The sequence below is a fragment of the Drosophila albomicans genome, chromosome X (assembly GCF_009650485.2).
Source record: "Drosophila albomicans strain 15112-1751.03 chromosome X, ASM965048v2, whole genome shotgun sequence".
Lineage (NCBI taxonomy): Eukaryota > Metazoa > Arthropoda > Insecta > Diptera > Drosophilidae > Drosophila > Drosophila albomicans.
In genome coordinates this window covers 6,607,786-6,623,763 of record NC_047627.2, presented here as the reverse complement: position 1 = coordinate 6,623,763, position 15,978 = coordinate 6,607,786, and the positions used below count along the sequence as shown (strand labels likewise).

Below are 15,978 nucleotides of genomic sequence, written 5' to 3'. Positions count from 1 at the left end.
AGTTTAAAACAGAATAGCGGTAAAAATCGATAGATCGATAGTAGTAGTAGAAATAGTAGTAGTCATAAATAGTAGTATATATAGTAGTAGTAATGTATATAGAATATGGCAGCTAAAAACACATACACAATAACAATATTATGCATGTGATATATATTGTACTATATGTATGTTTTCTTTTGTTGTTGTTGTATTGATGATTCTTTAGCCATACGGTTTACACTTAGCAACAGGGGGAAGGGGTAAAAGCCTTAAAATATATGTATGTAGTTGTAGCTGATCCTTGGCCGACAAAACACATAAATGAGATTTGTGTTTCAACTGTGAAGCGAACGCTGAAGCAGCACGACGATTCTCTAAATTCATTTCTTACATCCACACTAATTTTACATAAATAATTAAATGAATGTTAAATGCATGTGTGTGTGTATGTGTGTGTGTTAGTTAGTGTTTAAATAATGTGCCATGTGTATTATATAGTATGCAGTATGCAGATGTAGAATGTAGATCCGATATCCCAGTAAATAAACACTCAAGAACATAAACCAGATGTGCATATACCTTTTTCTTTACGTGGTATATAGACAATGAATCAACATGTATATATTAAACATACACACACTAAGCGGTACATACATACATCTGTATATACCCACAGTTTCACAAATATACATATTTATAATTAACAAAAGACAAACGTATAACACAATAATAATAATGTCGAAAGTCCGACATTTGCATAAACTTGCAGCAGCTTTACTCTAGGATTTGTTAGATCCTGTATTTTGGTAATAATTGATACTTAGGATGTTTTTTTTTCTTTTCCACCTATGTTTAAGAAGTATTAGAATTCTTGTGGGATTCGTAATTGTTCAAAATACTATAATAAAATATACTAACAACATAATATAATAGTGACATTTTTAAAGTGTTTGGTTTAGAATAAACAACTTTTTTAATTTTAAAAATGTTAAAATGTGGAGTGTCCTAATAAGTAGTTTGTATGCTATGGTAATATTTAAAAAAATTAAAAAATACCAAAACTTTGATTTGGTATAAAAGCTCAATTTAATTGTTTTTTAAGAGAAATAAAGAAAAACAATTTTTATCATCTATTATATATAATTTATATAATTACTTCTTTTCTATGGAGTGTCCTGATAAGTAGTTTGTATGCTATGGTAATAATGATTTATTGAAGTTAAAAAATACCAAAACTTTGATTTGGTATAAAAGCTCAATTTAATTGTTTTTAAGAGAAATAAAGAAAAACAATTTTTATCATCTATTATATATTATTTATATAATTTCTTCTATTCTATGGAGTGTTCTGATAAGTTGGTTCCATTTTATTAAAATAATGATTTATTGAAGTTACAAAATACCAAACTTTCATTTGGTATAAAACCTCAAAACAATCTTTATCATCTATGAAGTGTCTTCTCTAGTGGAATCGGAAATTGGAATACAATTTGATTTGCAATTTTAAAAGAAATATAAAATAACTAAGAAATTTCTTTTTATATTTATGTTGTGTCACACATTTTTAAATAACAAATCACTGTTCACCTTGAAACTTTTCCAATCTTAAATAACAAAGAAATCCCTTTCTATATTTATGATGTGTCACACTTTTTTTTGTAAAATATCTCGAAACCTTTCCTAATTCTATGTAATACTAGTATTATATAATAGATATAAGTCCTATTCAGTTTACTCAAACAGACAATTATATTCTCCACGATCTAAAGCTTAAATCAAAAAAACAAACAAGGACAAAACGGACATATTGAGATAGATTTGGTTACCAAATCTAATTTCAGTAAACTGGCTGCAAGTGTATGTGTGTGTGTGTAATAGTGTGTGTGTTGTAGGCACACACAGACAGACTTACGCTGCGGTTCATTCGCTTGATTGTTGTTAACATTGTTAACATCGATTTCACTGTTGCTGTTTACAAATCCATTCGCTATTAATTTTATTTGTTGTTCACCATTTTGCACAAATTTACACACGACACGCACAACAACAAGATATGTGTGTGTGTGTGTGTGTGTGTGATAGTGTTGTTGTTGTTGTCCACGCGCAGAGTGTTCAGGTTGTGAGTGTGTGGCGTGTGTGTGTGTTGGTGTTGGTGTGAATCAAATGAATCAATTCAGGGATACGCAGAGGTTGCCAGAGGAGGAACAAATCAAATATGAAAGTAAACAGAACGAAGAGAACATAAAAATATATATGCAATGATATTTAAACGTAACTCGAAACGCAACGCAAACAAAAACAATAACAAATAATCACAAAAACAAAACAAGATTGTTCATAAATTAATTAATAGTCTGTAGAAACCAAGTTGTGAATAATTGAATAATGAACGCGAATGTTTGTTTCCCTTGAGGAAACTACAAATACTTATTTTCTTTTTTCTTGTATGTGTGTCGAGAGAGTGTGTGTGTGTGTGCGGAAAAATAGAATAGAGTTAACACACTTCTCAGTTGTTTATTGAATGGAAACAGAAACAGTTTGTACTTAAGCTTAATAAATAAACAATAAAGAAATCACGAGAATATTAAAACAATAATCACATCCACACACAGAGACAGCGAGAGAAAGAGACAAAACTTGCACACACTCACACAAAGATAGAGAGAGACAGAGAGATAGTTTCGAATGACAGAGAGAGAGAGAGATGCACACAGAAAGCGTTCATAACAGTGAAAGAAAGAGAGAGAGAGAGAAACAGTCGTCGCAAGTTGAGAATTTGAGATTTGAGAGAGCATTTAACAAATTATTGACAATATTCAATTGTTGCTCTGTTTGCTGCTCGAGATGTTCAGGTTGTTGTTGTAGTTGTTGTTGCTGTTGTTACAATTATTATTATTAATATAGTTGCTGTTGTTGTTGTTTTTCTTGTTGTTGTTGTTGTTGTTAGTAAATTGTTGTTTGGCGCTCTGTTTTGATTTAATCGAGACTCAGCGAGACTGAAGACTGTGCTACTTACGCTCTTGGTCACTGCCATCTTCGTTCTTCTCATCGCGACTCTTCATGAATGGAAACTTGCGTGAGAATGTAAAATTCTTCTTCTTGCGATCCAAAGTTGATTGCTGTAATTACAACGCACAGACACACAAACACACACGATTAGCAGAAAAGTCAAAGAACAGAGTACAAATGATAATTGGAGTCAATTCTTAAAGTGTGGAGTCGACTGTGGAATGAACTATGTGAAATCTTGCCAAGTCACGTCATGTGTGTAACGCACTAAAGACAACTCTATACATAATTCTATATATGCTGTGGGAAACTGTTTAGCAAAAACACTTTCAATCGAATATAAATTGAAAGTGGAAAAAGTTATATACAAACTAAATCTTAGCTCTGGCTTTGTTTAAAGCAAGCTGCCTACCAAATTTCAAGACTCTAGCTCTCATAATATTGAATATTTGAATATTGATGCCATTAAAAAATATAACTATTTGAAATGTAACATATGAGCACTTATAAACCCTATAGCTTTAACGATCAGTATAACAAATTTCATGACACTAGCTCTCATACTTCCAGAGATCGAAGCGATATTACAAGTATTTTACTAAGAAATACAACTTTTTGCCGTTACTTTAAAGTAAACGAATTGTACTAATGCAATCTCTATAACAAATTTAACGGTTCTGGCTTTTACACTCTCAAAGATCGTTTTATTTGGATATTGATTCTATTTAAAAATGTAACTATTTTAAATACAACTTGAGCGTAACTTTGTGTGTTGTTAAAATACATCAAAAATATAGCTTTAGCGATCATCAGCATACAAAATTTCAAGACGCAATCATACATGAATTCTATTAAGAAACATAACTTTTTGGTATTGCGTTGAAATAGACGAATTGCACTATAAAATATTATAAGTGTAGCAAGCTTTATAATAAATATCAAAACTCTGGCTCTCACATTCTCAGAGATTGAGACATTCGGACATAATTTCTATTATATATTAAATATAACTATTGATGCTATTGCACATCAATATCCTCAAGCTGTGTTTGATAATTCAAAAATCTACAATCAAATTTGACTTCTATCAGTCACTAACAAAAACTTTCCTAAATTCAGTTCCACACTTTGTGAGCTCCACTCCATAAGTTTTGTAGGTTTTTATCTACCTTATCTAGATTATTGTTAGCCGCCGCATGTCCCTGGAACTTGACGCTGCGATCGCGTGCACGCATTTTGCGCTCCCAGCGCCGCTTCGATGGCACAATACCAATTTGTTCGTCCTCATTATCGCCGAGGACACGTCGTGCCTGCCACCACTCGTCATCGGACGCGTTGGTCACATGCAGAATGTCGCCATGCTTGAAGGGCAGGCCACGCGACGGCAGCCCATCGTCGCGATTCGGATCGTAATCGAACAGAGCGCGCACATACAGCGATCGCTTCTGTGTGGTGCGCAGTAGCGTGCCAGAGCCGCCAGCGCTAAGCGCTGCCTGTTGCTTCAGCTCCTGAATGCGCGCCTCGAAGCGATTGTAGTCCTCGGGTCGATACTGTGCAACCAATGTGACCACGCCGCCAGATGTCTAGGTGGGGGGAAAGGAGTTAGATAACATATACAATACAAAATTGATGTACGATCACTCACTTTCAATGCCTGGGCTGCTTCCTCGTGCGTGGCATGCGTCAAGTTGACATTGTTGACGCTCAGCAGCTGATCGCCGCGCTTCAGTTCAGAGCCAAGATCAGCGGGACCGCCGGTCAAAATGAACGATACATAGATGCCCTGACCATCCTCGCCGCCAACGATATTGAAGCCCAGACCCTGAGGTCCTTTCTGTATGGTGATCGTGCGTGGTTCCCTGTTGAGAGATGCAAAGTAAATACAGTTAATCAGTTTGATTATGCTTATGCAATAAACTACAAGGTGTGCAACGAATGCCAACTTGTCAACTCACCTAGTGATGTCCTCTGTGCTCACTGCACGAGGTGTGCCCGGTGGCACGGCCGCCAGGACATTCGTCGATGCATATCTTGAGCCGGGCTCTAAAAACCGCCACAATATTGTATTTTTTTTTTTCGTTTTTTTTCACATTGTGGTTTTTGTTTCATATACGTATTCAAATTTTGTTTTTGTTTTTGGTAATATAATATAACAACCACAACGCGTGTAACGTGTAACACATCATACACACAAACAAAGTATTTGTTGCACATACACACGTGCATTTATCGAGACATGAAAGAAAGAGGGGTAAGGGTAATTAGTGGAGAGTTCGCGAGTTCACAAAAATTTTTGAATAGAGCCACAAAGAAGAGAGAGAAGAAACAATCAAAAGTCACCAAAAAAAAAAAAAAAAACAAAGAGAATTAAGGAAACTGATGAAATCAGAAGAGGAAAAATAGGAAACACCAGCAAAAGACAAAGCAAATCTGATTAAAAAAAATAAGAGATTTCTAAATCTCAAAGAAATGGAAAGTTGTCACATGAGATATATACTGATTTTATAGTATTAACTTAATACTATTAACATACTGACTTTGTAGTATCCACTTAATTCTTTTATCATAAAGTAAAGTACTAAATTTATAGTATTCAATTTATACTATTACTAAAATCAGTATTTTATTGGATTAACCTAATACCGTCAATATACTGATTTTATAGTATTAACTCAACACCATTAATATACTCTAATTGTACAGTATTAACTTAATACCATTTAGATAAATTCTTTCGTTTCAAAAGTAGAGTAGAAAAAAGACCGAATTTAAAGTTTGTTGAGCTAAAACCAAAAAAAAAACATCTTGCGATGAAAAATCCTATTTACAAATATTTCAGAATATAGTTCACTTCAGAGATTTGAATTTCTCAATGCCTTTCGCTGGGTTTTTAGACACATGATGATTATAAAAAAGAAGGGCTGAAGAGCGTGATTTTGAAGAAGAAGTAAATGAGCACGCTTTTCAGATTTTTAATCATAACACGAACTGAAACAATCGAAAAAATCAATAGCAAGAGAAAAGAATAAAGAGACGAAAAGAACGAACGTAAGGATCTTGGAGAAAAGACATAGAATATAGTGTTATCGTTTGCTTTCCAGCTTTTTCAAAAAACATTTAGAAAATATAGTTGTGATATATAAAGTACACAAAAAAAAGAACACAGTATAAGATATGATCTTATCGTAATAAGGACAATAAAAACACACACACAGAAAGACAAAGAGTAAGAATACGTAAACAACAAAAATGTAAAAAAAAAAGGAAACAAATTATTGTTGTTCAGTCATGCAACCGAAGAGAGGATGCCATGTTTAAAAAAAGATACATTTTGAGTCGGTCAACGTTATAATTATTATCATCATTATCATGTTTATATCTTGGGCAGGATCTGTCTGTGGTTGTGGTGGATGATATTTGGGGGGAGAGTGGAAGTGGAGCAGCACACGGACTTGGAGCCAGTGTTTTGCAAAATGTGATTTTTATATACTGCAGAGATTCTGGATAACAAACAACACACTTAAAAACCAGCAGCTTAGCAAAGCACGCAAGCAAGCAAAAAGCCGTGCAAGCTTCTCAAGAGATTAGATCTCAAAATCGCATTGATAACAGTCGAGAGAAGGAGAGACAGATATAAGATACAGAGAGAGATTGAGAGAGAGGATAGTTTAGCAGTTAGTAAAGAGCCCTACGCAGCGCAGCTCTATATATGAGGATATATATTATATAGAAAATTGTGTCAGCTAGCTGAAGTATGAATTGGAATATGCAATGCCTGAATAGGGCTCTGAGATGCAAATGTTTCATTGTTAATAGAAAATGAGTATATATAGAGAGAGAGAGAGAGAGAGAGTTCTAGATGAAGATCGTTTCGCTTACGCCTTGGCAAGGGTGATTGGGAACGGTTGAACTCGACGCTTGGCATTGCAAGCTTAGCATTATTATGAGCGGAGACAACAGAAGCTGAGGCTGAGGCTGGGGCTGAAGCGGATGCTGCTTGTTGCTGTGTTGCTTGTTGTTGTGTTGCAGTTGCAGTTGCAGCTAAATTGCTGTTGTGATTATTGCTGCTGCTGATGTTGTTGCTGCTGCTGTTACTGCTGTTGTTGTTGTTACTGCTGCTGCTGTTGCTGTTGCTCTTATTGTTGTTGTTAATGTTGTTGTTGTTGAGATTCATGTTCTTGTTCTTGTTCTTGCTGTTGTTTGAGGCTGTTGTTATGTTGGTGGTGAAGGTGTTGTTGGAAATGGAAGTGGAATTGGTTGTGGTATTGATATTGATATTGCTATTGGTATTGGAATTGGAATTGCTAGCTGTTATGTTAGCTGTGACTGAGTCAGTGACTGATGCTGATGCTGAGGCTGAGACTGCTGTTCCTACTACATTGTTAGCTGTTGTTGCTGTTGTTGTTGATGGCGCACCTGTGGATTCCTGCTGCTGCTGTTGCTGCTGTCGTGCCGTTGTCGACAATTGTGATTGCGACTGCGAATGCGCCTGTCCCAATTGGCTGCTGCCGCTTAAGCTGGCTGCGATTCCAACACCTCCGCTGCCGCCGCCACCCGATTGTGATGCACTGCTGGTTAAATGCTGCGTCTTGCCCACAATCAGTGTCACCTTGTCGGTGATGGACTTGAGCGTGCCCACAGCTAGTTCATGCGTGACATTCTCCAGATTCTTTTCACTCTGTCAATTGAGATATCGATTAGCATACATCTATACTATATACTTCATATATGTATGTATGTACTTACCCCATTAGTGCGCACCGCAATCAACTTGTCACCGATGGAGAGACGTCCGTCCACTTGAGCAGCGCCGCCGTCCATCAATTTGGTCACGTAGATGCCATTGTCACCAGGTATATGCTGATTGCCAATGCCACCGGCAATCGAGAAGCCGAGACCTTTGCCGCCCTTCACCAAATCAATTTCAATCACCTTTGGCCCCGACGTAGCTGCTGCTGCCGCGGCTGTTGTTGCTGCCCCTGCTGCTGAAGCTGTTGCTGATGCTGGCGTTGTGACGCTGTCGTGTACATCGTTGCCAGCAGCATTTGGTGTGGCGCTTGCGGCACGTTTTCGCTTCACATGCAACTTGACAATGTTGCCGGCCTTCTTCAGGGCATCCACAGCGGATGCATGCGGCACATCCACAACGGACACATCGTTCACCGAGACAATGATATCGTTGATGCTCAATCGACCATCGGCAGCAGCGGCTCCGCCCGGTATCAGTTTCGTAATGTAGATGGATGTGTCGGTGCCAATGTGCGGATTGTCGGTGCCGCCGGCGATCGAGAAGCCCAGGCCAGAGTTGCCACGCTCCAGCTGAATGTCCTCATAATACCAGCTATCATCGCCATTCACCTGCAAGGCAACGAGAATGCAATACGATTAGAACTCGAAATCAACTTTGGATATACAAAAACATTTCGATGGTCACAAATATTAGACTGGCGCTGAATGATTATCGAATGTAAGGAATGTTTACCAAAGGGGGACGACATTAACGGGACACCACAAACACACAAATAATGGCAGATAAAAGACGAACAAATGAAGTAAACACAGAGAGACACAAATTACAATTACCTTCGTCGAGGATGCCTTGTGAAGCTGAAAATGTAGCAGTTGTTGTTTTTAGGTGTTGTTAATAGTCCAAAAATAAAAAATAAAAACTTGTTAAAAAAAAAAACAAATAGCCAAACTAAATCTGCATCAAATGGTTCATAATTCTACTTTAAAAGAAGGCATAAAAGAATACATAAAAGTGGACCGTCCAACATAACGAAAGATACGATTATAAAGTAAGACATGGTGAACCTTCAATAAGAAACATCATATAATCTGCATATGGGTAATTCTCTGGTAAATGTCGCGAGCGAACAGCTTTTCAGTGACAAAAAAAAACATAAACTAAAACAATTTTAAAATTAAGTGAAGGTTTTTCTTAAAGCTTTGGATTAGCACTATTTTTAGAGCTAAGATTGATTTTAGTAACTTATTCTGTTTTACGATAAAATATATAAATTCGTTCATTTTTTGGTTTTGCGTACGTATTTGTCAATTTTTGCAATTATCAGAACAGAAAACAAAACAGAAAAAAAATTCCAAAACCATTCTTAGCTCTAATTAAAGTACTAATCTAGAGCTATAAAAATAACCTTTACTTATTTTTAAAATTGTTTCAGAATATGTTTTTTTTGTAACTGAAAAGCTGGTCGCACGCGACATCCCTCAGAGAATTACCCATATATAGATTTATACCCTTTTTCGTAGTGTTTTGATGGCACAATACTCAGTATATTTTAAAAATAATACCACATATATTCTTCATCTGTATCTATGGTATATTTTTAATCTAATACTTTATAAATATACCATATTTATCATTTGGTATATTTTAGTATATGAACAGCATATTATTCGGTATATTATAAGAATAATACCACATATATATTCTTGATCAGCGGCTATGGTATATTAAAAATGTAATACTTTATTAATATAGCAAATATGGGATTCAGTATATTTTAGTATTTTTGTGGTATATTATTCGGTATATTATAAGAATAATACCACATATATATTCTTGATCAGCGGCTATGGTATATTAAAAATGTAATACTTTATTGATATAGCAAATACGGGCTTCAGTATATTTTAGTATTTTTGTGGTATATTATTAGGTATATTTTAAGAATAATACAACACTGTTTCAGTTTTTTGCATAATGGGTAGCGGGTATCTCACCCGCTTTCTTGTTCCATTATGATTGAGATAGTTCATTATGCAATTTCGCCCAATTATGAAACTATATTAAAACTATCAGAAAAATGGTTTAATAAAATACAATAATAATAATAATAAAGAATATTTCTCACAAATAAATAATCAAACATAATTTTTATTATTGAAAAGTGTGTAAAGAACTTCGAGTTTGATTTACATTATTCATTTTTATGTTGTTATTTAAAGAAACTCTAAAATCTCTTTAAACCTTACAAATTTCTATGAACATATTTAATCAGATTATGAGAATTAAATAATCCTGATAATATATTATACATATTTTTTTAAAGGATTGTGCACTTCAAATTTTCTTTTTAAATTTGTAGAGAAAAGCGCATTAATAACTCTTAAAATGCTTCAAGGAACCTTAAGAAATTTAAAGCTTTTCACTTTAAAACCTAAGAAAATAGTTTTATTCGCAAAACTTTAATGTTATCTACAATTTCGAAGTTGTGTGGAAAATTTGCAAATTTCACAGTTGTAAAAATTGCAAGGAAATGGAAACACAAATGGAAATTCGCAACGCTCGCCCAACCCTACAAATATATATATGGCATAGAGATACCATATATATCTGGAAAAAAAAATGCCCCACCCAAAATCAATTCATTCAAATGACACACTTGGGTATTCGAATGTGTAACAGAGAAAGATACAGAGAGCGAGATAGAAGGAGAGAGAAGTGGGGAAAGAGATAAAAAGTTTACATAAAATAAATGTGACCTACGTAAAAAAGTTACAAACTTTCGAAAATGTGAAAATTGCAACATTCGAACAACGTGACAATGTTTGAATGTATGAATGAGTGTGTGTGAGTGTGTGAGTGTGTAGTGAGTACACTCACCCACATACGCACACGCGGTTTTTGAAAACGAGTTCAATTGATTAGCAGGCAAGTGTAAATGAATTCATTAAGCTGCTGCCACAAGTGCCACGACAAATTGCAACAAGTCGGATGCAAAGTTGCCACTGCTGCCTCATTTGCTGTTGCTGCTGCCTCATTTGCTTGCTCACGTGCGATGCGATGCGATGCGATGCGACGCAGTGCTGAAATTGCTTATTAACCTTTTGACTCTCTCTGTCTCAGTCGCTGTCGCTGTTGGGTCAAAACTCAGCTCAAGTATTGCTCGTGTGTTGCATGTACGTGACATGAGTAATGCTCGACATCATCATCATCATCAGCGTCATCGTCATCCCAAATTGGAGCAATTTTAGCAGCTAGAGTAGCCCCAGATAACGAGGCAAGTTAACGAGAGCGCGGTAGGTCAGGTTTCACTTTCCGTATCTCCCTCTCTATGTGTGTGTGTGTATGTGCTTATGTGGTTCCACACACTCACACACCCATCACACACACACTTGACATGCGAATCCTTGATTAAGTCGTATCAGGAATGACTCAATGCAAACGCAGGAAGAATTCAATCAATGCCAACGGAATGACACGCATTAAATTCTACATTTTGATTGATTGATTAAATTCATCAAATAAATGTTAAATCGCTAAGCCAGTTATTTGAACTATTAAGACGAAAAACTGAACTGATTCCAAATGGAATTGGAAATTACGATAAATTGATGTCATTGATAAAATTACCAAACAAAAATATACAAGTAATAAAAATAACAAAAATAAATATAATAATAATAATGATTATTAGAATAATAATAATAATAATAATAATAATAATAATAAAAATAATAATAATAATAATAATAATAATAATAATGATAATGATAATGATAATGATAATGATAATGATAATGATAATGATAATGATAATGACAATGACAATGACAATGACAATGACAATGACAATGACAATGATAATGATAATGAGAATGCTGATGATTAAAATAATAATCATAATAATTATAATAATATCAATAATAGTAATTTAAAGACAAAATATCTTAAAACGGTCTCGACATTTGGATACTTTAAAAAAATAAAACTGCACAACCTAAATATTTAATTTTCTAAAAATTCTTGAAAATTTATCCAAACTAAATAAAACACTTATATGATTCAACGTTAAAAGATCTAATGATGTTAGTAGTAATCATTGAAGCAATATATACTTATACAGATATACTCATACTTATATATTCTGATGAAGATGCAGCAAATATTAATCAAATTGTGTAAAGAGACTACAGCCAACTTATTGGAATCCCTATAAGAAAATTTAACAATAAGAATTTGCAACCGCAAATAGATCCCAAAAACAGTTCTAAAGAACATTAACGATCTGAGTGCTCATCGAAGTAAATCGATTTTGATTGCATTGGAAACTTAATAGCTCAACTATGGATTTGATTAATTATTGAGCACTCGTTGTGAGTAGAGACAGCATTTGCCTTATGTAAACACAATTACATCATATTGTCAGCAGCAGGTGGAAGGTTTATAAACCATATTTTTATACTCGAAGGTCGCATGGTTTCCATTTAGTTAAGTCAACTTAAATATGGGCGCTCTCTATCGCTCCCTCGAAAATGTCAACAACAATAAAAACAACAGCACCACAAAGGTATTTTCAATTGTTGTGGTTTTGTGTTTTAACCACAAAGGCCACAGCCCCAACAACTGAGCCCCAATGTTAAAACACAGACACACACACACACACATACACACAAAGCTATAATCGGCAACATAGTCAGCGCATGAAACATGGCTAAGCTTCTTATCTTATCAATGGGGGAGAATCATATGCTTTCGACTATGCTTCTGGGGTGTGGGGGTTGGGCTGCTTGAATTTCCACATTGATTGCGCTACGATTGTTGTACGTGCTGCGACCTCTTTCAATTCCCCAAAGTAGTAATATCATTCTTTTCTTTCTCAGCTAACAGAAGATACCAAGTCGCAACTGCTAACGTAACACAGTCGTCTTTATCGAAGTAGAAACACTTGATTAAGTCCCAAACAAAAGTATGGTAGTAAAATGTAAAAGAATTTAAAGATAAAACAACCATCAGATATTCCTATATGATATGATTCATCTTGCGGTTATAGCAGTAGTTGATTTTTGATTAAAAAATACTTTAAGCACGTATCAAAAGATAAAAGTAAAACAATTTTAGTAAAATCTGAAAGTTTTTGAAGATAATACTACAATCAAGTATTACTATTCTGTTATGATTAATTTCTGGTTAATTTTTATATATTTACTTTAGTTATCTCCATTAAAATTATAGTAAAATTTAAAATTATTATTATTATTATTATTATTACACTTTTTCTCAACTAATTTACTTTTTATTGTAAAGAAAAAGAAAAGCATTCTTTTAATATAATTTGCATATGGAGTAATAAATAAATAAATAATAATTAATAATTAATAATCCGTTATAGCATTTTATGATACCTAATCTAACAGGGCCATAATCTATTCTGCAGTTATGACAGTCAAGTATTTCTATAATATGATACATAACTATAAGCCTGATATGAGATCGCAATATTTTCGCATCTATTCTGCGTCTCTATTGATGTGCACATGAGTGTTGAGTGTTGTATCTATGTAACCCTGCACGTTCCAAATATGGCTCGGTAAATTGCCACCAAATGTGAATCGAGTACAAATGCGTTGGGTGTGTGTGGGGATATTTACTCTGCTCTGCTCTGCTCTTCTGCTCAGTTCCTCTCCTCAATCCCCCCTACCGATGTGACTCTCTCGGAACGGTTTGACGTAAAGCCAAAAGTGCAGCCGCATATGTGTAAACAATGACAAAACATTGTATACATATTTGTCTTTATACTATATCTACATGAATCGACACCTGCACAATGTTCAACGCTCAACGCACAACGAACCCGAACCGCAAAATCGAACCACAAAGCAAATGTGTTCCCCAAATGTGGTTCAATAATATTCAATAGCCGCTGATTCACGAATACAATACGTATACAAATTAGAGAGGACGTGCTTTGCCTTAAGAATACGTAATCAATAACATTTTTTCTTTTACTTTTTTTCAATATTAAAGCGATTCGATAAAGTATCTTTAATATGTGTAAATGCTTTTGAAATCGTTATAGCAAAAGCTCACTGTACTCAGTTGGGCAAGAAAATAATTCGAGCATAGCTACTACTGTCTCTAAGAAAGCTTAACGAGCTTTTGGAGACTGCTGACTGCAGTTTGGGTGGTGTTGGTAGTTGGGGGACGAAGGGGAGGTCAGACAGTGCGAGATCTATTTTGAGCAAAAATGATGCAAAGTAGCGCGCGAGAACAAGACAACAGTAGTAGAGCAAAGAGTAAAGCAGATGAGCTGAGTGGAGAGCAACAACACATCCACACACACACACACACATGCATAAGTACATGCGCAGCTAAGTAGGTGACATTATGCGTGGCGGCGACTTGTGAGCGAGACAGAGATGCAGCTGTCAAGTTTTGCAAATTCTTTTGTACGCCCATTTACTTACGTATGCGCGTGCGCACTCGCACTCGCACACCCACAACCCCCCATAAATATGTATGTGTGTGCACAACGTTACGCATGCGTAAGAAGACATTTCTCTCAATATCTTTCTCGCTCTCTTGCGCTGCTAAAAATGTCGCAATGCAAAAATGCTAAATGTGTGAATGTGAATGTGTTCTGATCACACAGCTACAGACAACTGATCCACATACAAACGAAAACGAAAAGAAAAAGAAAACTCGTTGTACAGCAAGAGAATTTGTGTTTCTTGTAGATTATGTTGTTGTTGTTTTTTTTTCTTTTTTGGCTCTTTTTATGCTGGCCGAAATGTCTGGCGCAATTTATAAATAAACCATGGAATCATCAACAACAACAAAACATGATTCAAGTGAATATACACGTATAAAAAGCGCCACCCAAAAAAACAACAACAATCTCAAAAGCAGCTGCCAAATAACCAAAAAACGGAAATTGCATAAACGCCAAAACATTTTTCTTTCTTGTAAGTCAAAGCAAGAGGCAAGGGGGAACTGTTTTTTATCAATTAATTAATCGAAATGCCAAAGCTAATCAAACAAAAAAAAAAGTCGTATTATTGTTGCATGCTACAAAAATATTTGTTGCTCAATTTCTTGCATTACCGAATCCAAATTAAATAATGATGAGACTTTCTTAATGAAGCCACCGCCGCTGCCGCCGCCACTGCTGCTGCCGCTGCCATCCTGACGCTTCTTTTTGCGTGTGGTCATATTATTTATATTATCACAACGAGCTTACTCGCTAACTCTCTTTCTCTCTCTCTCGCACTTAACGTTGCACACGTAACGTAACGTAACACACAATCACAATCACAAATGCCGGTTGAGAGACGTCGTCGTTAAACGTTTACGTTAATTGTTGTTGTTACGTTGCAACGACAATTCGTTTCGCGTTTCGTTTTGTGATGTTACGTGCTAAACAAAAACACAAACCAATTGCCTTTAACTTTGTTTCTTTGTAAGTTAATAAATTAATGTATATACACATACATATGCATACACACACGCACGTATTCAGTTACTTGCACTCACGTCGCGTGACTCACGATACACGCTTGGGGACACTAACAAGTGTCATTCGTACAACAACAACACAGCAAAAAAAAGCACACCCAAAATAGTATACAAAAAAATATAAGTAAATAAATAACAACTAATAAATAATTTTGTTCGCTGTGGAAGCGGCGCGCGTTTTTAGTTTTTTTTTTTGTTACCGACGTGAGCGAGTTCGAACTACAACTATCGCTAAAAACTTTGCTAGACACCGCCGTTCAACTGTTTCTGTTTTCTGTTCCTACTGAGCGTGAGAGAATCTTCTAATCACACACACACTCGCGCACACACACGTTCATGTATAGGTTATGCTTTCCAAATTACACACATATCTACATACAGATATTTATTTATTGTTTGCCACAGCAAAAAGCACACACAAAAAAAAAAGTAAAATAAAACAAACGCTAACACACACACGCATACAAGAGCACTCTTGCTCGTTCGTTCGCGCTCTCTTTCCCTCTCTCGCTCACTGCTCTACTCTGCTCAGTGTCAACGCCGACTATTTTGGTATTTTTTGCGCTACGCCTTGCATGTGTATAACCTACATACATACACACATATACGTTTGTATACGTTTGCAGTCATATACATACGAACGTATGTGTAAGTGCGATTCTTGACTTGACGAATGTTAAAAATGTAGCGCAAGTAAAAAGGCAACAACAAAGTTTATTACAAACATT

At 35.4% G+C, this 15,978-nt stretch overlaps 1 protein-coding gene across 30 annotated transcripts in view; it reads right to left on the bottom strand.

Moving 5' to 3' along the window:
- Window positions 1-15,978, bottom strand: part of LOC117578177 (disks large 1 tumor suppressor protein) — a 38,849-nt gene that overhangs the window by 9,139 nt on the left and 13,732 nt on the right. For 8 of the 30 annotated variants that reach the window (XM_052002184.1, XM_052002213.1, XM_052001938.1 and 5 more), the window contains 8 exons: window positions 8,575-8,598; window positions 7,738-8,349; window positions 6,871-7,669; window positions 4,947-5,034; window positions 4,637-4,850; window positions 4,161-4,574; window positions 2,999-3,101; window positions 1,895-1,969 (listed from right to left, as the gene is read on the bottom strand). In XM_052002184.1, the coding sequence (XP_051858144.1) occupies window positions 1,895-1,969; window positions 2,999-3,101; window positions 4,161-4,574; window positions 4,637-4,850; window positions 4,947-5,034; window positions 6,871-7,669; window positions 7,738-8,349; window positions 8,575-8,598 (2,329 nt within the window). Of the gene's footprint in view, window positions 1-1,894; window positions 1,970-2,998; window positions 3,102-4,160; window positions 4,575-4,636; window positions 4,851-4,946; window positions 5,035-6,870; window positions 7,670-7,737; window positions 8,350-8,574; window positions 8,599-14,839; window positions 15,152-15,978 lie in introns of all 30 variants that reach the window. The other 22 variants (XM_052002271.1, XM_052002497.1, XM_052002541.1 and 19 more) reach the window with 9 other exon arrangements.